The sequence below is a fragment of the Mizuhopecten yessoensis genome, unplaced genomic scaffold (assembly GCF_002113885.1).
Source record: "Mizuhopecten yessoensis strain PY_sf001 unplaced genomic scaffold, ASM211388v2 scaffold9433, whole genome shotgun sequence".
In the NCBI taxonomy this organism is placed as follows: Eukaryota; Metazoa; Mollusca; class Bivalvia; order Pectinida; family Pectinidae; genus Mizuhopecten; species Mizuhopecten yessoensis.
Window position 1 is genome coordinate 212,349 of NW_018408045.1, and position 19,241 is coordinate 231,589.

The 19,241-nt window shown below is 33.1% G+C and overlaps 1 protein-coding gene across 2 annotated transcripts in view; it reads right to left on the reverse strand.

Annotated features, from left to right (window-relative positions):
• Window positions 1–2,364: 2,364 nt before the first annotated feature.
• Window positions 2,365–19,241, reverse strand: part of LOC110458139 (amyotrophic lateral sclerosis 2 chromosomal region candidate gene 12 protein-like) — a 46,926-nt gene continuing 30,049 nt past the window's right edge. For both annotated transcript variants that reach the window (XM_021509726.1, XM_021509725.1), the window contains 14 exons: window positions 18,667–18,777; window positions 16,279–16,390; window positions 14,817–14,929; window positions 14,085–14,108; window positions 13,116–13,209; window positions 12,141–12,202; window positions 11,624–11,721; window positions 10,345–10,497; window positions 9,319–9,422; window positions 8,183–8,254; window positions 7,334–7,423; window positions 5,974–6,083; window positions 5,385–5,484; window positions 2,365–4,733 (listed from right to left, as the gene is read on the reverse strand). In XM_021509726.1, the coding sequence (XP_021365401.1) occupies window positions 4,359–4,733; window positions 5,385–5,484; window positions 5,974–6,083; window positions 7,334–7,423; window positions 8,183–8,254; window positions 9,319–9,422; window positions 10,345–10,497; window positions 11,624–11,721; window positions 12,141–12,202; window positions 13,116–13,209; window positions 14,085–14,108; window positions 14,817–14,929; window positions 16,279–16,390; window positions 18,667–18,777 (1,618 nt within the window). In that variant the 3' untranslated portion in view covers window positions 2,365–4,358. The remainder of the gene's footprint in view (window positions 4,734–5,384; window positions 5,485–5,973; window positions 6,084–7,333; window positions 7,424–8,182; window positions 8,255–9,318; window positions 9,423–10,344; window positions 10,498–11,623; window positions 11,722–12,140; window positions 12,203–13,115; window positions 13,210–14,084; window positions 14,109–14,816; window positions 14,930–16,278; window positions 16,391–18,666; window positions 18,778–19,241) is intronic.

The following is a 19,241-nucleotide window of genomic DNA, read 5'->3' on the forward strand; positions in this document are numbered from 1 at the left end:
TGACATGGTCACATGACTAGTGCTCTTTGATCTAAAAGTTCTAGACAATTTCCGAGTCGTTTTATATGATGGTCAAGCTATACACTCATACCATCCTCCTCCCCACCACCGCCTTTATGTTTATCAGTTGCCTGTCACTGTAATATTCCATTCCTACCTTATTTACCATCCATCAACAGAAACAGCTTCACTCTTCACTAGAGGCCATGTAATAACATGTAGCATGGATTATTAATGTTGCCAGTCTGTTGATATACACCCAAAATCGGTCAATCCAACTCTAGAACCTAGAGTTAGCTGGACTGTATACATCAACTCTATATGGTCCAGGGTAGGACATTAGGTTGAACTCCAGGCCTAAGTGATGTGACTCCCAACTCTTGCCAACTATCGTACATTTAAGTGACCAGGCTATGGTTTCCATGAGCTTCAGGTCAGTGACAGTAATCCAAGCCCATGTTCGAACCAGATTGTTTGCCACAGCTTTTCAGCACTCTGCTCTTCAGCACTATGGGGTCAAAAGCTTATCGACTATTCTCCATCTGGTCCAAGGGAGGTACTGCTACAGGTGATAAGCATCCCCTATCTGCAGACTTGTTAATAAATTCTCAGAATTTATCCTACATTGTTTGTTATTTGTTGTGTAAATAGAGTATAAAAAAATAAAAAATTGATTTCATATTTTATTGTAATTTTCACATTAAAAAAACAATCATACTAATAAAATGTCTATCACAGATTTGCAGGAAAGCTCTTAACGTTTCTAGAAAATTTCCAAAAACAGTTATGTAATAATTGATTATCATACAAAAAAGCCACCATAATAATGTTTCTACTATTACATTTCTCACGCTACCATGTACCATAACCATTAATGCAACCCAACTTTCATGTGGCCCCAGCACTAGACATACCGGGCATCTATCTGTCAAAAATGTCTCAAGTATGGTGTTCAAAGAGCTTCAAGAGGTTGCACTGTACACAAGTCATATGACATCGCGAGCATGAGAGTGGACACTATATCATTTAACTTAATACCTTAACATTAACAAATCACTTGACAATTAACCTATCGCTCTGTCAAAAAACCAGCATTATTCTCACTATTCGTTGATATAATGAAAAAAGGAGTTCAAATACTAGATAAAATTTTACATCATATCATCGTTTTGTCTTTGCATTGACAGATTATTCATGGCCCACTTATTCAAGTGTTGAATTCATCCTCCTGTTACAGTATGACAATATTACAGAGGCCAAAAACGTATCCTTTATATTACAATGATCTAAAAGCAAGGTTTTAATTGGTCTTAAGATTATAGAATATCTTTTACAAGAAATACTTTCGAAAACAATTCAGCAGTCTTGGATCTATAAAACATTCACCTCATGATAAATTAATAAAAAATGTCTTAGTTTCTGTAAGTACAAACAGAATGTATGGAAAATATCATCAGCACCCAAATATCCATTGAACAATCAGACATAGTGAATTCGAAAAGAAAATGAAAAAAAAAAAAGATTTTGCTTGAGCATAAAAAGCATATAAAACACAATAATTATACTTAAAATTTGAAGAAAAAGAAAATCTTCAATAGAAACATTTCAGTTTTGAACTATTTTCAAGAGGCAATCATTAAACATGATGCATCTGCATCCCAGGAAAACTGCAATGTTCTTGACATATTTCAAAATATCCCCGATCAAAATCTATTTTAAATGAAAATTAAAACACAAATCCTGAAATAAAAGAAATATGAATATTTCTGAAAATGTGAGTTCAAACTGCAAAACACAGCAGCTGGACACAAAAAAACAAAACTGTCCAATGCTGATTTCCACAAATGAGTTTGTCCTGAAAATGTGTATGAATATCATGCAAAATAAAGCCAAAACACATTTAAACAAACAAAAAAAGACGTTCCACAAACTATACCCTTTTTGTCATTATTCAAAATATACAATAAGTAGAACCTCTGTACCAAGTCTTGATTCTAAGCCTTAAACACACACAGTAGCTAGCCTCTGTGAACTGGACTTTCAACAAGATCCATTTATTGTGTAGATTTCTCCACACTTCTGTAATTAAACAAACTTCAGTATATTAACTTTCCAATAGATCAATGCATTGTATATTTTTCAAATTGAACTGTTGTAAGCGAAACAAACTGTCTGTCACATGATCTATTTAGAGATTTGGTTTGTTTGTGTTTTACGCACATTACCAGCTATGGTCATCTAAGGACGTGCCGGGTTTTGGTGGTGGAGGAAAGTTGGAGATTCTGGAGAAAAACCACCGACCTACGGCCAGTACCTGGTGCCTGCCCCACGTAGATCTTTTCTCTTCTTTCTAAACAACTTTCTTTTTCCTAATGTCTCCCTTGACAATGCCTCACTTTTGGCCTTTAGTTGAGCGTACGCCCCTGTGAGGAAGGCTTTGGATTCTGTCCCCTGGTCGAGACAAACCAGAGTCGGTAAAAATGGTAGTTTCTACTACTGCTTAACGCTCAGCAATTTAGGATTGGGACGACTGGCTCGCACGTTGTCAATATAATGTGACCAGGTGGGGTGTCCTGTTGGTTGCCTTTGGCAGTATATGTTTCAGTGAGGTAGCACTATAACATTTGGCATCAGTTCCCCGCTATCTCAAGGAGACAAACACGAACATATTGCAGCCTCCCAAAACACACACGCATACACTACACGCATGCATGTTGCACACAGGGGAGGCCGTCCTTAAATGACCATAGCTGTTGACAGGACGTTAAGCAATACAAACCAAGTCTCGAACCCGCGACCCAGTGGTGGAGGACTAGTGGTAGCAAATAGACAGACGCCTTAACCACTGCCGCTCCTAAGAAGTTTTATAGCTCCACATAATCATTCAAGAGAGCAGATTTCTGCGACAAATAACTACTGGCATGATCTGCATCATAATGATATCAACTTTAATGAGATTCATATTTTTGTATGTCGAAATAAAACATAAAACATTGAAACATGATTACATTTGTTAACTTCACATCTATGTTTCAGAAAATTAAATAAGAATAGCAAACTTTACCCTCTGGCATAGAAGTAGAAACTTTTTACTTGATCAATAAGACTTCCCTCATAGTCTATATTTACACACATCTTAGGGGAAATACTCTTTTAACAACAAATCATCTTCAACACTGATCTTTTAGCCAAATTCATAATTGAATATTAAAAATTAAAAATTGCTGTCAGCCATTGATCATTGAGTGATTAAAAAGTGAAATCCTTTTGACTTTAACTACAGCCAACAGTATATATGGTTATATATATATATATATAGGTATTTGGTATGTGTTTGACCATATTCATCGAAACACAGTGAATATAATACTTCAAATTGAAGTATGTTCATGACATTTGGATTTTTGAAATTTATTTGCAGACTCTATATATGAAATTCTTCAAACAGATTTTATAATATAATAATCAAATACCTACAAATATAAATATATTATTTTTTGAATTATTTACATCACTTACATATTTTTACACATCTTGTTTCTCGTTAAATAAATTTTGGCATGTGGAACTCTTAATAATTTATGACAGTTACCATGCAAATGATATATCAAGATTATATTTTGTCGGTGGACGATTGATTACTTTTAAAGGAAAAAAATAATCTGCACTTCGTCACTTGTCATGTATACAGAAAACAATATTATAAACTGAAATTTAACATACGGTAAAAAATTAGGGGATACATCGGTCATTTGAGGTAGTTCTACACACTAAAGTATGATAAAAATCAACACAAACCCTTTCACCACTGTAGACTATAATGGAATCATCCAGTTCAAAGCATTGATGAGTTTACTTAAGTTACATAGTGATAAAAGGGTAAAAGTTTTACAAAAAAACACCCAAACATTTCATGCTTTAAGTGTCCAAATTGTGCCCATAATATATTGTATCATAGGTATTTTCTTCAGGTATCTAAACAAACTTTTCAACAGATTTTGAAATCTGCATTAATGCATGTCTTTTATTATTGTTACTAAGTGGTAACAAACTACTTGTTCTGATCAAACCTAATATGGCTTTTGTAGTTTGTACAGTAGAACATGATTACATAACTGTGCTGAACCCTGAATAGGGAAGCTAAGGCATTAATTAGTTTGTAGAAGTCACAATTTCTATAGAGTATGATGTAGGTTATGATTCCTTCCACAGGGAATCAGGAATTCATTATAAGCAAGAGTTCTCTGCAACAAGCTTCTTCTACAAAACATGTTTAACTGATATTTTTAAATAAATATTTATTTTGTTTGTTTTCATTATTAATAAACTCCAAATCATTGTCACAATGGCTTGTTAATTTAAAAGTCATCATCTCCATCATCATTCTCCTTTTCATCTTCTTCCTCCTGCTCCTTGTCTGCGTTATCCTCTTCCTCTTTAACTTCTTTTGCTTTTTCCATTATGTCTTTCATTAACTCCTTCCTCATTCTTACCACTTCTTCACTGTCCTCTGGTAAAATCACAGAGGGACTGAGGATTGCATCCTCTTCTGCCTCCAGCCTCAAAATGTCCTCAAACTTGCCAGCGAATTGTTGAGCACTGTCTGTCTCTACTCGTGTGATTGGGGCACTGCCAGGACGATCCGGCTTGGACTGGTTTGGTTGAGTTTCCGACGAAGGTTGAACAGCAGGACTTAAACTCACGTTTGCTTTGTGCTTTGATTTTATCATCGACTGTAAACAGAAACACTAGTCTGAGAGGGATATATAGAAGTAAAAAACAGTGAATTAATGTACAGTAAATAAATGTAAAAACTTTTTATGTTTAGTGTTTAACTTTATTCTCATGACATTATCAAATTTTCAAAACGGTCAGAATACAGTAATGAAAAGACAACATAAAAACTTCAGTAATACATTGAGTGATTATTTAGTGAATGTAACTAATGAAATGCAACACGGCACCATTTAATGTTTCTAACAAATGCATTTGAGTATATCAGAGAAACTCTATGGATGTGAACCTTTAGTTTTTACAGCATAGACTTTTTCAAAAGTTTAAGTCAAAGGTCAAGTCATCAGTCAGAGTAACCTAACTCTTGCACTTTGCACTCCGCCATCCCAAGATGCCCTTGTACACCAAATCTGGTTACTCCGGGTGAAATAGTAAAGGAGATATATATCCTAGACAAACTTCTCGGACAGAAGAACCCGGGGAGGGAAGGACGGACGGGATGGAAGGATGGACGAATGGAGTGCAAACTTATAGTCCCCCTGGTAATCGATGAGGGACTAAAAAGCACTGCTATCAATGAATACTAACTTGAAAAAGTAAATATAAATATATATGTTTAGTGTTGTATTGAGGCAGACATAGTTTCTTACATGCATCACTTCCTTTGCCGATGAGACTCTTTTCACTCGTGTTGCTTCACTGTGTACTTTCTCATTGTACAATTCTTCACACTTTTCTACATACAATCGTCTGCAATGAACAATACAACATTTAATAGGTTAATGTAAGACACACATAACATGATACATTTAACGCTTTCTTTTTATCTACATCTTATGGTCTGCAGAAAGAATGCCAATTTTAGTTACTGTTAATGACAGATGTACAATTATAAGTTCAAATATCTTGCAAATAACTGTTCAGTCAGAATTAAACAACATAACAGAACAAAGGCATGGTTTCTCTTATGAATTCAAACCCTGGGAAAAATTTAAAAGATTTAAAAAAAACGTGAAATAAATGTATTCCGAAATCCTACGATTTACAGTACATTATATTATCAGAGCATGTCATCCAATAGTCAAATTTTCAACGCAAACATTTAACTGGTTCAATGCTGCACAGTGAATTTATATATGATTCAGGAAAATGATTCACTGACCGGAATAAGATATTAAAAGTGTAACACAACTGGTGGAATTATCATTACTTTCTGTTACAATGTTCAGACTATTTTACCGTAATTCAATGTTTTGTCTCATTAGGTCATGGATTTTCTTCTTGTACTTCTCATCAACACTGGATACTTTGTCTTCAAACTGTTCCTCATAGGACATCAGCTTGACTCTCTGTATCAACAAACACAGATTTCCAAAATCAGTTTTCATTTTGTTGATTTTTTTTTCAATTAAGATACATTTTGTATATTCCTTGTGTGAAACAAAAAAATATTTTTTATTTTTTAACTGTCAACTGACTGACCAATCAGAGAGCTCACATTCTGTTATCTTATTTTGAAATCATAATCAAATGGACAAAGTCCTTTGATTTGCTATCGATAATGGTATTTTGTCACATCAGAATATATATGATCTCCATTGCAAAAGATTAATTAGTTATCCCTTAACTTATAGGTGGGGATGGAAAATTTCATATTTTCATCTTGAGTTTCATTCATACTCATAAAAATATCAGAAGTATTCAACCCAATCAAAGAAATATTACCAGTGTAACAATTCCGTCTTTGCGTATTGCAGAGGTATCTTCTCTTGTGAGCAGGGATTGATTTTTACGTCATTGGTTTGTGAGAGTAACGTCATCAATTTTTGAGAAAACGACATGATTTTCTCACACAAACCAATGATGTAACAATCAATACCTGCTCACAAGAGAAGATAACTCTGCAATACGCAAAGACAGAATACAACAAAACAAGGAATATCTATATCAAGGTATGAATCACCATACTAAATTAGAACTTGACATTTTTGGTGGTTTTGTTCTTCTTTTTTATGTCCAACAACGGAGAGTTCCAATCTGTGCAGCATTTTTTTTTGTTTTCAAGTTCCTGACGTTTACTAACTTCTGAGGCAAAAGAGCAAGGAAAGAAATAGATTTTCTTTTGTACAAAAACAAGAGTCTGCCACAAGGATTTCTTTCCTGATCCTTTAAGATAATGCAGGGAATGACAATCATCTGTGTTATTGTTGATAACATTTGTTTTACTAATATTTTTCTGTGACATTACTGAGTAAAAAATAAAACTATTCTATCTGACCCTTAACGACTCACACAACTAAATCAGCCAATCATCAAATGTTTCATACCATTGTAATCCTTCCCGGTTAAATACAGCGCTTCTGTCAGTAATTTAAATGTGTAAATATCAATATTGACTTATTTTTTATTGAATGAAATCTACAGATATTTAACTTTCGAAAGTGTATAGTTTTAGTGGATTTTAACATGTTATTGTGAATTTATTTCAGGTCAAAATTAGACTTTTAAAGAAAAGCTAACATGGAAAATAAATCAATAAGATGTACTCAAGCACTGTAACCACTAATGAATTCAAAGAAGAAGGGTAGACAACTCTTACAGCATCAGCAAGTTCCCGAGTAGTGTTTGCCATTTGTTGACACGTAGAATCATAGGCTGTTTTAACTTGTTCCATCTCGGATTTGATCTCCTGAAAACAGACACACGCATAAATTAATGCACACTAAATTCTCAAAGCATAATACCTTAACTGTTATCTTGATGATATAGGAAAATTGTTTTTGAGTACATGAAAAGGTAGTACTTATTGTAGTCACTGGTCCTGACACTAGACTTTGACATTTTGACGGACAGATGTCTGCATGGTCTATCTGTCAAAATGTCTAAGTCTGATGTCTGAGCGGGAGAAAACTCAGGCTATAATTATTGTTGAAAAACATTACATAAAATGCTCAATACCTTATTGGTAACTGGTACATAGAGATTCCGTAATGAATGAGAGTTCATTAAACTTAAGTAACAGAGTCAGTTAATTATAAGAAATACAAGCCTAAGGTTTACTGCCAGTATTCTTTAAATAATTATTAAACTGATTCCACAATGATTCCATGAGGTAGGAAGTTTTTAGATATCAATTTTCTGTGTGTAATTTGACTACTTATTATACACACATACTTGCTACCTCTCCCTATTTAGGAGGGAGAATCTTGATTTCGATTTTGGACCCTACGATTGTGAATTTGCTAAACTATTCCTATTTTCTGATGATTTCACCTGTATCAATGCCATATAAAAGTGTTATTTGTTTCCCTAGGGTGTACATACACACTTTTTATTTATGCATTTAATTCTAGCCACGCGTAACCTTGTCCATGGACATTTTTGAAAAGTTGACAAGTATGTACACATAATCTTTGTGTTTTAATTCCGACTGTTGATGTGTCCCAACCTTGAGTTCTGCTGTAGTTTTCTTTAGTCGCTCCAAGTCTGCAGCCACATTAGAAAACCGCCTGATGACTGCCTGAGGACAGAGATACAAAAAATGATATAACAGATGTTATTACACAAAATAAAAATAACTGCTTTGGAAACTGTGATATTTCTTTTATCAGACATATGTAATAATGTTTTTATTACAAGATTAATGACTGTCTTGAAAACTGATATTTCTTTCATCAAACACATGTAATAATGTTTTATACAAAAGATAAAGCTGAGATCTATACATTTTTTTCCCAATAATAAATCATATCTAATCAACATTCAAGTGTTATTACACATAAATATAACTTTTATATACAGTAAAAAGCAGAAAAATAAGTGTTTTCTTTGTCATTTCTACTTAATTTTGGTCATAAAATGTGTTCATTTAGAAAGTTAGGTGAGTCATTTGAACAAAAAGGATCTCTTTATTGATGTCATTCTAAAGCTAAAACTTCTTTAAATGAAAAAATAAATAGAAATAGAATGTATTGGATCAAGATTTTTGCCTGTTTTGCCCCCTGAAATGAAGGCAAATTTTAATGCTTAGAGGGCAGAAATTTTACTGAGCAAAATAGATCTAGCACTAGTTAGTATACAGTGTTGCTTAATGGTCAAAATTGATATGACAAACTTACAAGCCCTTTGTTGGTGACAATAGATATTATATAAAGGGAGCTAGATAAAGAACTCAACTGCACACAATAATGCATGTCTGAAAAACACTTAATTATATTATGAATTACTGTAATTAAATATTCTCCGATACAAATTACATGTGCCAGGTATTACACATAGACAAATAGATCATGAGCAATATCCTATTCCTTAGACTTTGACTTTGTTTAATAAAAATATATGAATCCTTTGTAACTGTGCTGACATCATTGGACGTGTAGTGATATAGAGTAACTACGGTAATAAGATGTAGCTCTGCTGGAAAAGATGATGGCATTATTGTGAACAAAAAATGTGTTTTATACACATACACTCAATAATGTAAATCGTTGTAATATATTTTCTCCATATATTGTATCTGTATATTGTAGAACTAGAAAGTTAAGAAAAAATAAGAAAAATCTTTCCATTGATAAATCTACTTACGTCTAACTCTTTCTTGTGCTCCTTGCGTAGACTGTCCAAATTTCGGGCATGCTCCTTCCCCGATGATATCCTCTCAGAATTTTTTTCCTGCATCATCTTTGCTTCTGTTAAAAACATCATCATTTTAATAAGACAGATGTTCATCTTAAGGAACAAAGTATAAAATGCTTCAACAGATCAGCTATTCTTCTAGCGAAAAAGTTTGTTTCTCATGACAGGGGATTTCCCATTACAGGTTCTTTGCTTCTGATTTCACAGTTCTGGTTACGCAAAAATGTAGCCTCTGATTATGATGGTCCTTCAAGGGAAGTTTTGTAAATTATATGTTACATCTTAGTACACTGTAAAACATACAATTTTCAATGCTTCTAAAATTTTGGCCTTTCAAAATATCACGTCCTTGAATTTGTTAAATACATTTTCTCTTTTCATATTTTACTTAGTACAAATATATTAGACCAATAATGATTTGTGTGGAAAACAGGAAAGAAGCAAACCTTTGAATTATTCAGAGCTACTAATACAGGACGGGTGCCTTCAGGTCCACTTGAGTGAAAAAACATCCAGTGTTATCTGACAACTGATTTTATTGTCCTAAAACACTGGTTCTCGGACTCAAACGCCCTGATTTTAAAGTCATGTCTCAAAGCCAACCAAATGATTTAGGACTCTTGATATTGGTAAAAACAGGTTTTACATATTATGTAAAAAATGTTTAACGCAACACTTTCATCTTTCATATTAATTTAAACTAAAACTGCATACATAGATATTCAATATTATTACCTTGCATTGAGGAAACATACAAATATTTGTAAATTTTCAAATATTTCTCCAAAACTCTCAGTATAAAACATTAACAACTTGTTAATTAAAATCAGTGATTGAACAAATTGGCCCTGTAATCGAGAGGTTTCTTGTTTAAGATAGATTAATTCTTACCTCCTAAAGTAATCTAATTATGCAGTTAATTATTTTCTAATCCTAAAAGAATAAAGTTACCAATTTCTAGTTCATGAGCCTTACTGAATTCGTGGAGGGAGTTGAGTTTCTGTTCCTCTAATTCCACATTAAGGTCCTGTTCCCGTTTATTCCACTTCTCATTCATCTCATCATGAAGTGAGCTCTTGTACGATTCAAATGCTCCCTGAAGGAACTCAATCTCTTTCTTCATCTTGGCTGTTTAAATAAAGGATTATCAAAATGAAATTTAAACTTTATTCCACAATAAGTTGTTAATTGTCAGGAATTTTTTTCGATGCAGTTTAATTTTCGTCTTTTTTTGCCCTCTGTAATGAGGGCACATTTATCATTTGTTAACAACAGAACATACATAGTAATTACTTCAATGTGAAGGGGGAATTTTAGATTGGGTGAAAATGGATTTTAAAGTAAAGACAAAAATTTGACTGGGCGAATATTTCCTGGTATACAGTATATAAATGCTCCTTATTTACTCACATTATCATTTCTTTGAAGTTAATCAAAAATAGCAAAATAAAATCAGCCTTGTGTTATTTAAGGAACAACCTTTATTTCGAACTATTTATGCCTAATTGCATATGTAAGCGAGTCATTTACTGCACAAGTTACCTCCCCTGCGCATGAAAGCGAGTTCCAGACCCCATCAACCTTTTGATCTACACCGGAAATGAACTTTTCAATTTGAATTTGTCAGTATTTTATATTATCCGATATACTATGTCATTTGTTTATCACTAGTGTCATACAACTCCATATTTATACAACTGTTTTGTGATTGATTAAACATTGATGTTATTTGTTCTATTCTATCATGGTATGATACTGTTGTTATCATGTATACACTGTTATTAAATAATGTATTATATTACACTTAGTCTGATTATTGAACTGACCAGGGATTATGAAATAATCTTTTATGTATTCATCCACAAATAAGCCCATGCTCGGTAATAAGCCCATCCAAAATATTACAGTTCAGTAGAAATTCAAACAGATATTGCTATTCAATTGTTCTGTTATAAGACTGTCCCCGTACATTGAGTGAGAGATTGTGTGTTGACCACTGGGCTTATTGCAGGATATTTATGGGAGTACAATCTTATATTATTAAATGTATAATAAAAACTAAATCGGGCATCTTCTGTAATACTTTACCTGTATTGTATTGAATACATACTGAATCTGTATTGAGTCGGGATGGTTGTAAATCTATACTGCTACTTCACTGAAAGTACACTAATAAATTACTGTTCTTAATCTCTGTCACAAACTTTACATCCTCAATTTTTACTGTAACTACATACTGAAACTGTAAACTTACTGATCTGAGCCTCTGTTGTAATCTTATACTGATTGTGTTCCACACTCAATGTGTTCGTAAGTTTTTCCATTTCTTCTTGTTGGTCCTCCTGTAGTTCCCTGACAGAAAATAAGCAAGAAATGTGTTAGCTGTTTGTTTCGATTCCAAAAATAATTGATCTCCAAGCCTGATATTCAAAGAGTGAAGCTGTATCAAGATATCAAATGCTTTAACTAATAACGAAGTAATTTTCAAATCATAAACAACCAATAAAGAAAATAGTTGTCTTTTTTTCTGTGATTTGACAAGGAAAATTCCGGAAAATTCCTCTTTTTTTTCAATTTAAAACAATTTTCAAACAATTATAATTCTGTAAAATTTTATTATGACATGTAATTTTCAAGGATTTTTTTTTTCCACAAGGACTTAAATATATTCCACAATTGCAGTGACAGTGATAGTAATATAATTCAATTAATTGATACCTTTTACCCTAAACCTGCAGAATGAGTTCAGTAGAGCATCTATTAATAATTACCTAATGTTATCCTTATGGTGATTAGTCATTTCTTCCACCTTGTCTTTTAGAAAATCTTCTGCCTGAGATAAAATTAAGAATGTATATGAGTCAATCTTTTCAAAAATATTTGATAGGGTGGTCGGGTGGCACAGTAGACAGCGTACAAGCCTTTCACCAAGATGGCCGGGGTTCAATTCCCCATTCGAACGTGAAAAGGCACTGGCACTGCTCAAATACATTGGTTTCTCCAAGTACTCCGATTTCCTCCCACATTTAGACCCTCACTGCCGCCTCAGCATGCTTCCATCCCGGCCAACAAGAGTGATTAATATATGTTGCAATAATTTGTTCATAATTGTTGTATTAAATAAAGTTGATCTTTTATTTATTTTGACCAGATTTTTCTCTCCAAATGACGGGAGATTTACAGATACTATCAGAGTCAATGATATATGTGGATATGGGGGTGATATTATGCCATACAGACATAATGACTAAATCCTTTTTATCTAGGAAGTTAATGGCAAAAAATTGAGTGACAGATTGAATAGATATCAAACAATAACAGTATTATTATTATTAGGATGAAGTATTATTTACCTGAGGTAACACATTAAAATAAAAGGGGTTTGGAAAAGCTTAACAGCAAATCTATATATGGGGTCTTTCATTACCTCCTGTTTTGTCTGTCTGTATATTAGGGATATAGAGAGTTGTCTTTCCTTACTGTCTGTTTTGTCTGTCTGTATATTAGGAGTATAAAGAATTGTCTTTCCCCACCTTCTTGTTTTGTCTGTCTGTCTGTATGGGGCATACAGAGTTGTCTTTTCTTATCTTCTGATTTATCTGTCTGTATATTAGGGATATAGAGAGTTGTCTTTTCTTACCTTCTGCTTTGTCTGTCTGTATACATGGGGCTTACAGAGTTGTCTTTCCTTACTTTCTGTTTTGTCTGTCTGTATATTTGGGACATACAGAGTTGTCTTTTCTTACCTTCTGCTTTGTCTGTCGATGGTTTAATCTCTCCTCCTCTAGGTATAAGCTAAGATCTGATATCTGCTGCTGTAGTTGGCCAACAAGGGACTCCCTGAATTCATACAAAATTTTACATTTTATTAATACAGGACATTGTAATTTTATTGAATGTCCAAATTTCTATCAATTATAATTTTAACTATACATTTGATCTGTTGAAGAGTTATAAGCTAGGCCCTACCCTTCAGATAGTACTATTGGACAATTAGTTGAACTGTTACCTCACATTATATAGTTTTTAGTAAACTCACCTATATGTAATTATTTGCATAGAAATCAATTCTTCTTGTTTTTCTCAATGTATATAGGTCTTACATGCATAAATGATACCTAACTATGTAACAGATGCTTAATGCAAATCTAAGGATTAATTCCTGTCCCACTGCACTGTGGTTTTTCCATATATGCAGTTATCTCCCTTTAACTTCAGTTGAATTTTTTCCCACTCAGAACACTGTGGTTTTTCCATATATGCAGTTATCTCCCTTGAACTTTAGTTTGGATGTAACTGGATTACAGTTGTGCCAGGCGCTTCAGTCTACCACATACCTATATAGTAGGTGACAGAGACAGTATAACAACCTGAAGTACAGTGTTCACATCCTGGTCTAACCCCGCTGATTGTTTTCCACCAAGAACACTGTGGGTGATCATATTTTGTTTATTTCGTTTTTCATAAAAGTCCTGCAAGGCACATGTTTTCTTTTCAGAAATGATTCTAATTATGCCAAGAAACCCAGTTTACAATACATACTTACAGATTTTGGCAGTGAAATGGGGATCTTTAGGATAAAAAAAGGTCCCCGATACCGCTGTGAGGTTAAACAGCATTTACCAGGTCCAGCTATTTTCATTAACAAGTACAGCCTCTTTAATAAACCCCCCAACTCTAGATATTGTTGTTATATATAAATTGGTAAAACTTACCTTTCATTGTTTGCTTGTTTCTTCCTAAATAACAGAAATAGATCAGTATTTATTATTCGGTTGTTGGATGTAATAGGTATCCCTTTATTATATATGATTGTCTAATGTAATCAAATATTAAAAACAAAATGCTTGTTTTCAATGATCATCTACATAATCTTAACACACAGACTATTATAGAACAAATAAAATCTGACCTGGTTTTATTCTGATTTAATTTTTCAGTAAAAAAAGAGATAAAATACAAGGACATATTGCTTGAAACAATTCAGAAACAATAGAACCGTGCAACACTGCCACCATTTTTTTCAAGTTATTTTTTTATGGAATGATGGGATTTGGCAATATATTTAATATATATAGGGAGACTTCAACAAGAAAAAGTATAATCCTGGCAGTTTTCTATTTTCAAGCATTTAAACTCTGTAAGAACTTTGATTCTGAAAAATGCATGGCAACATATGATTTTTATGGAATATTTCTTTTGGAAAGGACGTAAAAAAATCATTTATAATCATGACAATATGGCATTAGTTTAACATGAAAATAACTGCAATTGGCAATTTTTCAAAGTGGCCAACAGCAAAGGTGCCTGTTTTAATAGAGGTGATTTCTGTATTCTCAAAAATAAACTTGAACTTTCTTGCAAGTGCATGTGTTCACCAAAATAAACCTTAACAATTTTCTTGAAAGATAGGTGAATTATGGAGATCATGCAGACCATATACTCACTGTGATTCGTCTATGACTGGGTCAAAAAATTCATCTTTGATTGTGACTGCAAATTTGCTTTTACTACGAGACAGGAGATATCCCGGGGCAACAACACAGGGCACCATAGGAGGCTGGAGCAAAGGAATTATTGATACCCTATAGTGATGCTCAAAGACAGTGATCTCTTTAATTTTTATATAAAGAAAAGTCATAAATCAAACTAGTTTATTCTTAGAAGCCTTAATTCATTACAGATGCTAATCGTGGCATTCAGAAGACATTTTCGGACAAAACTCACACATTATGTCAAGTTTTTCTAAAGTTAGCACTTAATCAGCATTGCAAGATATTTTCGGTCACTCTACCTTTTCTGATTGTTTCACATGTTTGCTCCAAATTATTGTGGACAGTATTAATCACTTAAACCATTGGTAATACATATATATTAGTATGTATTCCAGTTTTCATATTTAATCATGTACATGTTGGCACACAGGACCAAACTATTGTCAAAATAAATACATCTTAGGTAAATATTTATAAATACAATTTAAGTTTAGCAATCCAATTTTATTTAAATATATGCCCTGCATCGACTCTAAATATCAAACGATATACAATTATATATACATTGTACCTAGTAGACTGTCTCTAGAAAATTGAATTATTTAGAGAGAAAAAAAAATAGGGGGAGTTAACTAGTAGTAAAATGCAGATGAAAATTCTTCATAAAAACTTAGGGGCTGGTAGCCAGTCTATAAACCTAGTAATATAAACAATTTGTAGTACATTTATAAGTATTTCTTCCAGTTTTCATATTTCCATGTACATTTTGGCACACAGGACCGCCTATTAAGGACCAGTTACCTGTACATGGAAATATGAAAACTTGGATAAATATTTATAGATGTATTATAAATTGTTTATTAAGTAGTAATATATATAAATTTCAAGAATAACAAGCCATTTGGATTGTTATATCTCGCCTGTGCCCCGCTTTGACTATCAATGCACATATCAGAGAAACTAACTTAAACACAAAAACTTAATGTTGATGGAGATGCTGACAAAGTCAATGGACCATGAAAGGTAGGCCGCATCCAGCACTTGATGCATGGGTTGACATGTACTTCCTAAGATTCATCTATGGTTCAAGTTTGTTTGGTCTAACACTTATCTATACTTTCAGTGAAACTAAAACGCAAAAACTTAATGTTGACTCCGTCGCCGGTAAAGCAATACCTTAGTCTCGCTTCTGCTACTACGTGGCGGAAGCGAGACAAAAATGAAAAATAGTTAATTTTATATGTATATTGTGTATTTCAGTTTGAGAAAAAGTATAAATAAAATGAAAAATAATACAAACACATAGTATAGTATGTTTTACCTCAATCTGAATGAAAACTTAACATTTTGATAACATGACAATCTTGAAGGAAAAGCAGTCGGATAAAAATCTTTGCTATTGTGACTGTATTACCTCTACATTTTTCATCCATGGCGGTGCCTTGGCGGAGCGTTTGTGGGGTATGTGTGACTCGAGATTGTGTCTGCGTGTTGGCTCACGTTCCACCTGGAACACTCGGTCACACCTAAGCATAAATGAAATTAATCAATTAATAAAGCTAATAATCATTATGTGGAATTTGTGTTAAGTTCCCAAAGTACAAATCATCTTAGATAATGTGTGTTATATGTCACACGGAATAAAGAATAAATAAAATGTGACCGCAACACAGCAAGACTTGATGTAATCTTCATTTAACAAGGCTGGAACACACGAATTATGGGCTTGTGCAAGTCTACAAATCAGAGTTGAAAGTGAGTTAAGAACTTTCATTAGTAAAACTTGATAGATTTTTATCCAAGCATGCTGCTGGCTACATATCATAGTCCAAGGTCTTACTGATAATGTTTTGTTTATTTCTACTTTATTGTATTTTCATAAAAACCTTCCAAAGTATGGTTTTCTTTTCAGAAATAATTCAAAATCAAAGCTATAGTCATGCGAGAAAAAAAAGTTTCCAACAATAAGTTACGGTTTTTGGCAGTGGTACGGGGGTCCTTAACTGTAATGTTTTGTATGAGCAGAGCCAAATATGATCTTATTCACTACCTATATCACTTTCCTCCATTACAGAATAACAAAAGCTGTTGAACACTAAATTTATACCACAAATTCAGTCCGAAAAATTCAGATTATTATTAATTCTAATTTATCATATCTGACAGTTACCAAATGCCATCAGAATTTGCAAAGGATTTCACTTTAATCAATTTCTTTAAAAAAAGATCAATTTCAATTTATCTGACACTTCAGGTGTTAGTGTACATGAGACTGATACCAATACTTATTCAAAACTGTTTGGAATAAAAGATATAATATAAAATCACACATTTACATTATTTCGTACTAAATATATACATTATATGTATGTATCAAGTTCCAAAATGGTCCTTTTATGAAGCATGTCCATTAAAAATCAATTTCAGTATGAATGAAATATTACACTACAATCACATCTGTTTCAATTTCATTTTCTATTTTTGGAGATTAATCAATCTTGAAAAGACTTGGTCGTATTTGAATAATAATAAACTTTATTTATTGAGGATACAAAACCTGTTTAGCAAAGCTAATCTTCCACAGGGTCCTCTTAAATCACTCTCATTTTGCCATGAATACATTACCACGTAAGTGTAATAACCCGGATCCCCCGTACCCGTGCCCAAACCTGTAACTTATTGTTCAAAATTGATTTTTCCAGCATGACTTAAGATTTGATGAGTCATTTTTTAATAGAAAACCAAACCTTGCAGGACTTTTATGAAAAAATAATGAAGTTGAAATAAACAAAACTAAAATCAACAATAGTGTTCCATGTGTGAAATTTGAGCGGCGCTAGACTAGGATTCGAACCCAGGACCTCAGACTGTTGTACTATCGCTCTAACCCACTGAGCTACCCAGTCAAGAGAAGTGTCCTGGTCCAACTGTGCTACAGTTGTATCTAAATGGAAGTTAAGGGAGGTAACTCTTTGTATGAAAAACTACAGTGCAGTGGGACAGTGATCCTTAAGTTTTCATTTGTGACACCAACTGAAAATATCATTATTATTTTTTTAGAAAATATGAGAATAAGAAATCTAAGAACAGGCTTCCTTAACTTCCAATTGTATGCATCAGATTAAAGACTGTCTTTATGTCACGATTTTGAATAAACAGAAATGGGCCTAAAATTAATTCACCGTACTTAAGCCTTACATCCTGCTATGACAATATTGATTTACATATATACCTTGAAAGCTTTTGATAGACATCCTAAGTACATATACACATGTTAAGCCTTGTCATAACAAATATTATAACCTGTATTAGTCTATATACTTGTAATATTTACTGGTCATATTAGTACAATTTAACCTGTCTAAACCGAATCCTGTTCAATCAAAATACCTGTGGAAACCAGACCATCTTAATTAACCAACACTAATTGAAGTGACATATATGACAAACTCATGCTTTAATAAACAGAGATGACAATGAAATACTTAGTACTTAACTAATAGTACGTAGTACAAACTTAATATGAGCTTTAATTAGTGCCTCTGACAGAAGCTATTTTAAAAGCAACAGTTTTGACTTATTTTCTCTAATTAAAAAAACTAGAAAAACTGATCGTGCTGCATAAGCAAATACTCGATGTCAAACTTTAGTGTCATGATACCTTAACTCATACCCCTAAAAAAACATTTGAACTCCTCCAATTTAAAGGTTGGAATAGCTCATTATGAAAATTCAGGGGTGATTGAGTCAAAACTATATATTGTTTTTAGTACTGATGATGTACAAAATAAAGAAACCTTACTCTGAGCGAGGCGACACTGACAAGGTTGATGCTGCTGTTTTTGGACGGTGCATACGAGCTGGAGATCCTGCCCCATTCTGAAAGGATACCCTCATCGTACCGGGGGTCGATCTGAAACACAGAGAAAAAACCAAATTCATCAGTTTCATGACAATAAAAATTAAGTAGCCAATGTAGCCTCATATTTATATAAATTTCGACAGTTTTTACCATACAAGAGGCCCATGGGCCTTAACGGTCACCTGATATGTTTATACAGAGAGTTGATTTTGTTTTTAACATGAACAGAAATATTATTCAAAGTGACAAAAACAATAAAACCACCTTACTCAATATCTAGCATACAGATTTCAGACTAAAAAGGATTTGAAACTAGCACCTCTGATTCTTAACAAGGAAAATGAAGAAATTTTAGCACACTGACTCCTTTGAGCCCCACCCTACAGCCCTTGGGGGTAGGGCTGGCTCAAAATTTTCAAAGTATCAAACTGTCAATTCAAGGTTATAATTCCAATCAAGTTATTAACATGTAATATTCAAAGTATCATTTGCCATTATAAACCATAATAAATTTT